General features: G+C 43.0%; 2 protein-coding genes across 2 annotated transcripts; one reads left to right on the plus strand and one right to left on the minus strand.

Moving 5' to 3' along the window:
- Nucleotides 1–481: 481 nt before the first annotated feature.
- Nucleotides 482–6153, minus strand: LOC115798528 (twinkle protein, mitochondrial-like). Its single transcript, XM_030755396.1, is given in 9 exon segments — nt 482–1258; nt 2531–2672; nt 2797–2904; nt 3061–3301; nt 3898–4248; nt 4251–4351; nt 4353–4594; nt 5201–5840; nt 6075–6153. Coding segments are annotated over 8 exon segments (2148 nt in total). The 5' UTR covers nt 5816–5840; nt 6075–6153; the 3' UTR covers nt 482–910.
- A 205-nt stretch (nt 6154–6358) lies between these two features.
- Nucleotides 6359–10222, plus strand: LOC115798351 (39S ribosomal protein L43, mitochondrial-like). The gene is made up of 3 exons (XM_030755177.1): nt 6359–6602; nt 8565–8671; nt 9927–10222. Exons 1-3 carry the CDS (start codon nt 6472–6474, stop codon nt 10142–10144), a joined length of 456 nt encoding a protein of 151 aa, XP_030611037.1. The 5' UTR covers nt 6359–6471; the 3' UTR covers nt 10145–10222.
- Nucleotides 10223–11352: the final 1130 nt, after the last annotated feature.

Raw genomic sequence — 11352 nt, forward strand, 5'->3', positions numbered from 1 at the left:
GCAACAGGCAAGCATGCTTAAATCTTTAGTCTTCTTCTCATCACTGTGGGTAATTAGAACTCACTTAATTATCAGTATTTGAAGGCAAAATCACAGGAGGGTAAAACGAAGCCAGCGACCTCCAATGTTCAGGCAAACAGCGCTGAAAGAGGGGTACGCTGTTAAAGCAAACAGTGCAGAATTATCTACTTTTTTCCTAATGTGCATAACTGCACTCTGTCACGCTTATAGTCATTTATAAATCACAAACATCTGGAACACGTCGCTGCTGCGGCCGAGAGACAAAGCTAAATCAAACACACATGTCTGCAGTAAACAGCACTGCTGAATGATATCTGCTGCTCATCAGCTTCTATCTGAAGGGAATAAACTCCAGTCGGCTGGTGCACACTGCCCCTGCTGCCCACGGATGGAAACACAACCACAACCTGCATTAGAAGCTTTTCCTTTAATTAGAAAAAGCAACAAATCATCATCGTACAAAAAGTCAGTAGAGAACACATCGTGGTAATGCTCCCAGCAAGCAGAGCGGCACGAACAGGCCGTCAGTAGTTCCTGGTGTCACAGTAATATTAGAAGAGGTTAAACAACACTTAAAGAGTTCAGTCTTAATATACTGAACAGAAAAGCTTTGAAGGCTAATTTAGCATTTTTCTGTCATTATTTCACATTCTGCCTGTAACGTCCTTCAATCCATGATGAAACAACTTGGCATTTTCTGGCTCAGGGAGGGTAATCCATACAGTTCATATGCATGTTTATATTTGTATATTTACACGTAGCTTAGCTGAACCTCCTGTTATTGGCATAAAACTGCCGAACATCATCTTTCATACAAAGAGTCTGGATGAGCTTTGACATCCAAATCCCTCATTAACAGAGGGAATACTCTGAATCTCACCTTCCATTCTCACTTCTGAATGGCTCCGTTTCCATTTGCGGGACTTTTAACAGTTCGAGGAGTCTTTGTGTTTCCTTTTGTTTTCTCTCCCTTGTCTTTTTTAGCCGCTTCCTCCTTTGACGCCGCTGCGGCCGCCTCGCCCTCCTCCTCGTTTTCCGGCTTGGTGTTGACCTTCCTCAGCTTGTGTTTTCCTTTGATGGGAGTTGAGAATGTAAGCGAAGGCTTGATGAAGTCCAGAGGGAAGATGCCCACGTCTCCATCAAAGCGGTTCTTGGTCACCTGCAGGGATCTGCGGCCCGGACACGTCACCAGCTTCTTCTCCTGCAGTATGAGAACATTGTCGGCTTCTTGGCTGGCCTGGAGGGGGTTAAAGGTCAAGATGCGTTTAGTTTGATCTGAAACTGCGGGTGTGTGAAGAAGGTGATTATACGTGTATTTTTATTAAAGCATCAACTCAAGATGTTTATTTCTTAAAATGTCATATTGTCTTAGATATTACTTTAAAAATCAAAACAGAATGACACTCATGAGCAAATGAACATAATTAATAAAAAACAAATACAAAAAGGGAAATTCTGTATAAAATAAAATGATATACGTTAAAATTAATAACACATCAGTGAAGTGATTCTACTGGATGCATAAGACAACACACTGTCATTGCATTCAGGTCTCAGACTGTGGGTGCAATTATTCGTTTTCAGCTCTATTGATCAGTGTGAGCTGATCTGTCTGCACACTTCTTATCCTTCATTGCAAATAACTTCTGTTCTCTTTAAATTTTCAAGTATGTTCAGGAAAAAGAGGGTTTGGGCTCATTTTGATATGGTGCCATCACAGTTCATCCAGCCGAGCACGTGCAACTCTCAGCTCTGTCTGCAACACATGGAGCACCACAACTACACAGACACCAAGTATGTATACAAATACATTAATTTATAAATAAAAACAGCCCAATACATCAGATCTACCCCCCAAAGTACAGTATTTGACTCTAGACTGGAGCCTGTTTTATGGAAATACACATATTAAGTACAAGTGTGTTGATAAAGTAACACAATATACCACATTATCAGTGTTTTGTTTCATCCTTCTCGATAATGCCGTGTGGCAGTGCATCTGCTTTTCAAGTGTAAATGTAATCTTATCATATCAGAGCAAAAGCCATGTTGTTATTTTTTAAGTCTTTTTTTGGAGATTTTTCTTGCTGTTGTTATTTTGTTAACCCTCTAACATTCACCAGGTCACCAGCAAACAGCTTGGGGACGAGGTTATGGTGAGGCTGCATTTTTAAACAAATACAGTTTCAGAAACTAGAAGATGAAAACAATCAGTGAAGTCTCCTTCATGCATCTTGGCCTTAATGTTCTTCTCTTCTAAGATTTCCATTTGGGATTGACAGATGGGGAAATTTCCATATAAAGGGGAACATGTGAAACTGACCATGACCCTAATCAGTCACCAGTGTGACCTCGTGGATGTTAAGAGGATAATTAAGCACTGCACATCAAGTGCCTGCCATGAATTTGCCACTTTCACCTGATTCTTCTGCATTTTCTTCCAGACAGAACTGAAAACTAAACTTTTCCAGCACTTTCTGTGAAAGCGTAAACCATTTCCCGGCCTTACCTTGGCAGAACCAAAGATCGATGCCGTCTGCAGTTCTCGGTCGTCCTCCTCTTTCCTCGGATGAATGATCAGAGTGACGTGGCAGCAGCTGTTTGTGGCAAACTTCCTGAAAACCCCAATAATGTGGTCCTGGACTGCAAACCTGAATCACATGAGAGCATTCTATTTACATCCAGCATAAGAACACCAATAACAGCACTAATATGACATCATCACACACCAGATAACACATCATCCATCTTCTCCTTTGGTTTAGGTTCTCTTACTTGTCTACTGAGAGGTTTTCTTGTCCCATCATGAACTGCAGATTATCAATGACAACATGGTTGATATCATAGAGGTAGACAGCATGTTGCATTGTGTCCAGCACTGTTCTGCAGACAAAATTGGAGAAGGTTCAGAAGGACTGACTGAGCACTCATACTCCTACAAGAAAGAACTGATGAAATTATGGGGCTTATGGGCAGAAAACAAAGCCATCCTCCTGAATAAAGAACTTGGTGGATCCCTGAAGCACTGATAAGACTTACTTGATGTTCTGCTGCCCGTGGAAAGTCATGAAGTAGAGTGGCAGCTCTTCAAACTTGTCTGCCCAGAAATCATACTGCTCCAGGTTCTCCTCCAGCCTCTGCATGGCAAACTGTGTCAGCATGATCTTGGCCAGACGGACGTTGTTGATCTCAAAGCTGCCCCATAAAGTGTTGACACCCTGCATGCAAAGGTCCAGGGCCAACTCACTGATGAAGGTGGTTTTCCCACTTCCAGTAGGTCCTGTTAGGAAACATTATGGTTGTATACTGGGTTAATACAGTGAGTGCTCACAACTCAAATTTAAACTGCTACACTGAAAATCTCTTCAAGACACTTCAGTGAAAGTGAAATCTTGGCCAGCTGTTTATTTTTTAAGCATCCTGTTCCTTTAAATTAAAGACAGTATAGAAAGGGACCCAGAGAGGGATGTAAAAACAGGAGCTGTGCTGAAAGTGCTGCAGCGCTGCCAAATGAGATCATCTTAAAGCAGAAATCATCTAAACTTAAGTCAGGTATGGATTTGGAGTTTTTTGTGAGCAGAGTTGTAAAACTTGATCATAACTTAGGGAGAAAACATTGAATTTGAATCTGCTTGCTTACAAACAGATTTTGATTTTGGCTGCTTAGTAGTGGTGGAAGAGCCATTGTTCTTATAGGCATTGATTGCCACAGGATTCATATTTTATGATGCTGCAAGAGGTTTGTTTACATCACAGTTAAACAGGTAAGAGACAGGACTACGGTTTTAGTTATGATTTCTTGGGAAATGCATCTTTTTTTCCAAATAAAGTAATTAGTCCCAGAGTCTTCAAACATCATCATTAATAACACAGTACCTGTAAAAACGGTCAGCTCTCCCTTGCGGTGTCCCTTCAAGATCCTGTTGAGCTCAGGAAACCTCGTCCACTTCACTCCGGCCACCTGATCTGTGTTGGCGAGCTCCCCGTAAACGTCCTCTCTCAGCTGCTTGAAGGACACTATAGACTTGTGGGCTGCTGAGATGGAGGCTTTAATGATGTTACTTAAGTTTTTACCTCTGGCCAAAGCTTCCACCGCACACGGCCGGTACTCACCGGGCCGCACCAGCGAGCAGCGCCTGAGACCCAGTTTGCGAGAAAAGCTCTTTGACGCCTCCCAAGAGCGAATGTCTCCTCCCAACCACAGAGTCACCCGCTTGAACTGCTCCAGGGCAGCAGGATTGGAGGAAGGCAGCTGACTCCGCGAGGAAGAGCAACACTTGGGAGTCCTGTTGCCTGACTCACAGCCATCGTGTCAAACTCGTGACCCGTCCACCACCTCCGAGTCCAGACGCCCCACAAGAGTGAGGCCAAACAAGTTGTAATAGGAGCTGGATCTTGGGACTGTAGCTTCATTATATGTGACTGTGTCAGTTTCTGTTCTTTGGGCTGACAGGAGCTTGACCCCTTTTAATGAGGAGTCAGGTCCACCAAACCAGGGGAAAACCAGACTCTTGGTGGGCTTGAATAATCTCACCCCAAACTTCTTGAGGGTTGCATTGGAGATCTTTGTGATCTGAAACAAAACATTAAGAAAACATTACTGTGGCAGGAAAAGGGGAAAAGTAAGGTCTTGTACATGCACAACCAGCTAGAGGGGGAACTGATGTTTTTTTAAGGATTCGTTTGGTTAGCGGAGTAAAGCAGGTGCACACCTCACTCCATTCTGTCCTGTCAGGGTTCGAGAGGCTGATGGGGCATAAGAAGGAAGCTCGACATAACAAAGCATCACTGGACCACAGCTGCTCATTCTGTTGCCTAGTTTGTTATATATATTTTTTGGTTTGTCATCATGGTTGGTGATATTTTATGCTAGAGACCTGTAGTAGGTGTAGCATTACAAACCTGTGAGCAAAGTTAAGATATTAACAAAATGTTCAATATGGAAAATAAAAACATTTAGCAGCAGCAGAGCTCAAGGTTTTGAAGGTGCTCTGATTCCACATAACAGCAGTCTGAGGATGAGGATGGGTGTGTGAATGTATGCCACAGACCTGGGTTTGTAGCTGCCTGTACTCAGTAATCAGTGCTTTGATGGGGCAGAGAGATGTGTGATGTGGAGCTTTGATCACTGATCTTTGGTTTATCTGAATTAAGTATCACAAATGACACTCAACAATACCTGGAACATGGTTTTAATCAGCTGAGCTTCATCCTCTGGGAGGTCTGTAAGTGGGACAGAGGTTGACCAGATACTCTGCACCTCTCTCAGCTCCCTCTCCCTATCCTCCTGCTCTTCCACACTCTCTGGATAACCCAGCAGGACATCAGGGCTGAGGGAGTCCTGCCCATCCTTCTGCATCACCTCCAAGCAGTCCTGAAGGTCCTCCCAGCTCCCCTCCACCAGTGTGTCCTTGCACAGAAACTGTCCGGTGGTTTTGTCGACAAACAGGGAGAAGCCGTCCTTCCTGGTGGAGGAATCCACGAAGATGCTGGGGATGTGGAGGCAGCTGTAGCCATCGTGGAAGGGAATATCTTTGGAGCGTAGATACTGTTTAATGTCTGTGACTGTGACGGGGGTCCCAGGGAACTCTACAGTAGATTTGGTGTCCTTTTTATAACCCCTGGTCCCAGCGTGTGCCAGAAAATAGCCTGTACTCCGAAGTATTGGGACGGGCCTGTGGAGGAGTCTCTGAGAGAGAAGTCTCAAAGATGAAACAGGTTCTTCAGGGAGAAACTTTGGGGCTGCCACCTGCAAGAGAGAAGTGGAGCCCCTCAGCAGCAAGCCTCTCCACATTGGTTATATGGTCATCACACTGCACCTGCAAAAAGACGCCAAAACATGAGGAAAACAGCAGCCTAATACAAGAAACGCACAGCAAAGTTTTGGGGTGACCCTCTAGTTAAAGTAAGGAGAGACAGCGAGGCAGAAAACCGTTATTTTCTTGTCAAACGGAGACATGCCGAACATGAAAATTATCGCGGAGGCGTATTAAAGCATCACTCAAAAGTTAGTGCCGTTCAATAAAGCAAGAAACAAAAAAACAACAACTTACAGGCTCTGATATCTGTCCTCCTCTCCTCCCATGCTCCACTCTAACCCGGGCTTTTCGGTGCGTTTTCAAAACAAGTCCGTGTGAAATATGCGCAAGACAGTTGTGCGGAAGACCAGACTAGCACATATTTACCCTCTAAACTATACTCAACATGTTAATGTTTATAGTAGAAAATAAACATAATGTTTTTAAACTTAATTTGCGACGAAAGAAGTCTTCTACTAGGAAGTCTTAACTTTTATTTAACCATTAGGTCAGTTATGTTTCACATCGGAACTTGTTACCGACGGACAGCGCTGTGTACATGCCCGTCAGGTCGTCCTCTGCGAGCTTTTTGCCGCGTAGAGGCTTTAACTGGCTTATTTTTGTCCAGCAGTAGGAAAACAGCAGGTTAACGATGACTTCCAGAGGGACACCGAGCCGTTTCTTAAGAAGTGTCCTTCAAAATGGCGTCGGTCGGTACGTTTGCCAGCTGAAACGAGTCTCCATCATCTTCTCCAAAAAAGCTTCGAGCTCGCTGGGAGTGAGGTAAAAGACAAAAACAAGCCTTTGGTAGTTTCTGTAGGCAGTTAAGTTTATCTCAGTAAAGGCCTCGACATAAAATAAAGGATTACTTCGTATGCCCACTGATTTAGAGATTGTAATTATTCTTACCTCAGCCCGTAATGTTGGGGCCAGTCTTGTACGTGCAGCTTATTATTCCTCATTAATCAGCCGTTTTTCCCGGTGGAGGAATCCGAGAAGATGCTGTAAGCCAACAGCAGGTTAAACGTCTTATTGTCATACCATCATAGCATACATACACTCTACTCAGCCGATCACATGGCAGCAACTCAACGCATGTAGACATGACCAAGACGACCTGCTGAAGTTGAAACCGAGCATAAGAATCGGGAGGGAAGGGGATTTTAAGTGAACCACTTTGTAACCATTCGTTACAACCAAGGTATGCAGAAGAGCATCTCTGAATACACAGCACATCGAGTCTTGAAGCAGATGGGCTTCAGCAGCAGAAGACCACACAGGGTGACACTCATCCAGGAAACTGGGAGCTACACCAAAATTGGACAACAGAGGACTGGGTAAACACTGCCTGATCTGTTCAGTCTCGATTTCAGATGTTAGAGTCAGAATTTTGGTTTAAACGACATGAAACGATGAATTGTGGCTCAGGAGGTAGAGCGGGTCATCTACTAATCACAAAGTTGGTGTTTCGATCCCCGGCTCATCAGACACTGATGTTGGAGAGAAGGTCTGGCTCACAGTCTCCGCTCTAATCCATCCCAAAGGTGTTCTATCAGGCTGAGGTCAGGACTCTGTGCAGGCCAGTCAAGTTCTTCCACACCAAACTGGCTCATCCATGTCTTTATGGAGCTGCTTTGTGCACTGGTGTGCAGTCATGTTGGAACAGGAAGGGGCCATCCCCAAACTGTTCCACAGAGTTGGAGCATCAAACTGTCCCAAATGTCTTGGTATGCTGAAGCATTAAGAGTTCCTTTGACTGGAACTAAGGGGCAGAGAACAACTCCTGAAAAACACCCCCACACCATAACCCCCCCCTTCCACCAAACTTTACACAATGCAGTCAGACAGGTACCGTTCCCCTGGCAACCACCAAACCCAGACTCCTCCCTCAGATTGGCAGATGGAGAAGTGTGATTCATCCCTCCAGAGAACACGTCTCCACTGCTCTAGAGTCCAGTGGCGGCGTGCTTTACACCACTGCATCAACACTCTGCATTGAGCTTGGTGATGTAAGGCTTGGATGCAGCTACCATGGAAACCCATTCATGAAGCTCTCACTGTTCTTGAGCTGATCTGAAGGTCACATGAAGGTTGGAGGTCTGTAGTGATTGACTCTGCAGAAAGTTGGTGACCTCTGTGCACTATGACCCTCAGCATCCTCTGACCCCACTCCGTGATTTTATGTGGCCTACCACTTCAGTACTACGCTGGAGTTCACTGAGCTCCTGAGAGCGACCCATTCTTTCACTAATGTTTGTAGAAGCAGTCTGCATGCCCAGGTGCTGGTTTATACACCTGTGGCCATTAAAGTGACTGGAACACCTGGATTCAATGATCTGGATGGTGAGTGAATACTTTGGGTAATATAGTGTAGTTGAAGGAACTCTAAGCAGAGGCAGTAGGTCTGGACCGACATGCCTTCATGATTCAAGCTCCACATCATGATGCTAGATGATGCTAACTTACTTTTTACCCTAGTTATAGGCCTTCAGATGCATTTGGATTATAATAGTGAGCAGATCCAGCATCCCATCAACCAATTCAAACATCTAAGGGTAAAATCTGCTGTTGTTGAAATTGTATTTTCAAGAAAATGTTAAAAAAAAAGCTTTAAAAACTAACAACTGAAAAACGTAGGGTGATTAACCACTAATGAAAATAATCATCAGGTATAGCTTAAAAAACCCAAACAATCACTGCCACCATTACCACCAAACTGTAATGCAATTCATCGTCTTTTTTTAGGGATTTTATTGAGGAGGGAGTCGTGGATTATGCCAACAAGAACCCTGGAACTGTCGTCTATGTGTCTCCGCAGCCCTGCGGGACACCAAAGATAGTTGCAGAATACTGTAAGTGATCACAGCGCTGTCTTTGAATCAGAATAAACCTCAATACATTTAATGAGGTAATGGTGATTTCTGAAAATAACCACATAAATTGGTGAAGTAGTATTAAAGTACATAGAAGTATTAATGATTAAGCTGTTGTTGAGGAATTTTAAGGCAATGAAATAATAAGAGAGATCAATTTAAACCAAAGTAAACATTTATTTATCATGTAGTGTTTTCTTCATATATTTATTTGCATTTTTTGTGGACAAGAATAACATTTACAATATTATATGTATTATAGGCGATAGTGTACTCATTGAACATTAAGATAAGTAGTAGAATTAATGATAATCAGACATGAATTTAGTCACATATCTGGGCTCTTCAGAGATGATAAGATTTACTGTAACATGTATAAAAGTTCATCAAATATTTCCCACCTGACGTCACAGATTTGTCAGAAAAAGATGAGACTTTATTGATCCCACGCCAGGAAAAAGATGCTCTTCTCCTTTCAGGTCTCTGCTGTCATTTATTTAGTCAAAAACAAAAACCAAAATAAATTAATGGACGAAGGGCGGTGTGTTTTTTATAGTGTTTTCTTTGAAGGATCATTTTAAATTTACATCATCTAGAAAACTACTCGAGCCAAGTCCTTCAGACTTTTAGGATGCATATCATACCTCTGAACATGGACTGTCAGGAGGGTAGCTCATGTTAACGTAGAGTACATGTGGCAGTAAATGTGGAGGTACTGTAGAAAACACAATTTTGCAGGTTGGGGATGAATATTTTTCTATAAGGCACATCATATTCTTTAAAACAGCCCAAATCAGGTGGCTGGTCTCACAGATATCAAAGCGTATGGAAAATGTGATATTCCCCTGGTATGACACCATGTGTCGTATCCACATGAGCTGTTTTAGAAAGGACACGTGCCTGTTAATATTATATCCAAAATTAACAGATGAACAGAAATGAGCAACTTAAACAATCTGAAAATAAAAAGTATGCTAAAAACTAAGGACAAATGCAGGATTTTTTAACTGGATTTATAGCTAAAGATCAGATTGAGGGTTGTGTTCAGTCTGGTTTATCACTGCCTTAATAAGAAACCTGAAAGGTGAGCAGTCTTAGATACTGTAGGGGGCAGTATAACACTAGTTTTTCTGGGGCGCCTGTTCAGGTGGACGTTGGTAGTAACATAGTTGCACTCAGAATCATGTCCGTGTCGTAGGCGTCCTCCTAAAAGTCGTGTTTTCCCTTCTTTCAGTAAATGGCAACGTGAGGGAAGAAATCATCGCGAGCAAAACGGCTCAGCAGATATCGGAGCTCCTGACTAAGCTGACCAGTCAGTCCGGTCTGGACATCATCCGCATCCGCAAACCCATCCACACCGACAGTCCCAGCGTCCAGGGCCTGTGGCACCCTTTCACCAACCGGCCCCCGTCTGTCGGCCCCATCAGACCACAGAAAACGGACTCTCAATAAGGACTGACCGAAGATGAAAATGTTTAACTTCCATTTGTATGTTTTTTGCAGTTTAAATTAAATCACTGGTGAATAACAGTTTCTGCATCGGCCTTCCTTCTGATTCCTTTTTCCTGGATAATTCTAATACCGCACTGTTGTGTAATTATTATTTTTTACCATCTCCTTCTGTCTGCAGCAGAGCCCACATGCAGCAAAATGCACACAGTTCCAGCTCTAAATGCCACATTTGAATAGACTTTAAATGAATCCACCAGAGCCTTGTCATTTGGCATACTGAAGAGCAGATAACTGTTTTTAAATCTCAAGGTTATTTGAAGATTTGTGTAATAAGTGCAGCAGATGGAACTTAGATGAAATGAAAAAAATGTTCAAATGTTGGTGTTTAAATATAGATTTTTCTTTTGAGGTCTGTTTCAGCATCTTGACAGAAGAAGAACGGCAGCGGTAGAGCTGTCTGCATGGCTCGCTTTAAGACTTGTACGACGGGCTGAATGTAAATTTTTACAGCTTAATGCTGACGAGCTGTGAGGCTGTCCTTAAATGTCTCGCAGCTTAAATGAACATGACAGATGGTTGTGTGATGGCCTGAGGGACAGCCTTTAACCTTCAGCGTGAGCTGTCCTCTGTAACAGCAACAGAAATCTTAACTCTCGTCCAGCAGGTGATTTGTTCAAATTCAACGAGGCGTTGAATTTTGGCTGCTTTCTTTGCAGTTCTTATACTAAATTCATCATTTTTGACTGCAAAAGGCATTCGGGGTTGACCCCAGTCTTGTTCTCTAAAAAATACAACCAAGTGCAAGTCATCAGATGAATACAAACTAAGCAGCCTCACACGAAGTGAACGTGAAGGGTGCAGCAGGCAAAAGATATGCTTTACAAGTCTGGCCACAGGAAATGGTTTGGCAGTTTGACAGTTTATGTAGAACAGGAGAGTGACGTGACTGCAAAGGATGCTGATGAGGTGCTGAAGTCGAGCTGTGCAGGAAAATACTTCATTTCCTTTCACTCCCTTTCTCCCATGTATCCTTTCTAATTAGCATTCTCTCCAATGATAAATTAAATTCAGACACGGAGGCTGCACTTGGAATAAAACTGTCTTAACTTTTAGTCCAAACTTTTTTTTTTTTATCTCCAAATTCCAGTAAAATTCTGATCTGAAAGGATGAGGCCTGTTTTTGAAGAATAAAGTCTTTTTCCCAAACC

The sequence above is a fragment of the Archocentrus centrarchus genome, chromosome 19 (genome assembly GCF_007364275.1).
Source record: "Archocentrus centrarchus isolate MPI-CPG fArcCen1 chromosome 19, fArcCen1, whole genome shotgun sequence".
NCBI lineage: Eukaryota > Metazoa > Chordata > Actinopteri > Cichliformes > Cichlidae > Archocentrus > Archocentrus centrarchus.

What these genes read in the sequence shown, in the direction of transcription:
- LOC115798351 (XM_030755177.1), top strand. Translation starts at nt 6,472, where the DNA reads ATGACTTCCAGAGGGACACCGAGCCGTTTCTTAAGAAGTGTCCTTCAA. An exon ending in TCGAGCTCGCTGGGAGTGAG is followed by an intron (nt 6,603 to 8,564) that starts GTAAAAGACAAA and finishes GTCTTTTTTTAG; the next exon opens with GGATTTTATTGAGGAGGGAG. An exon ending in AAAGATAGTTGCAGAATACT is followed by an intron (nt 8,672 to 9,926) that starts GTAAGTGATCAC and finishes CCCTTCTTTCAG; the next exon opens with TAAATGGCAACGTGAGGGAA.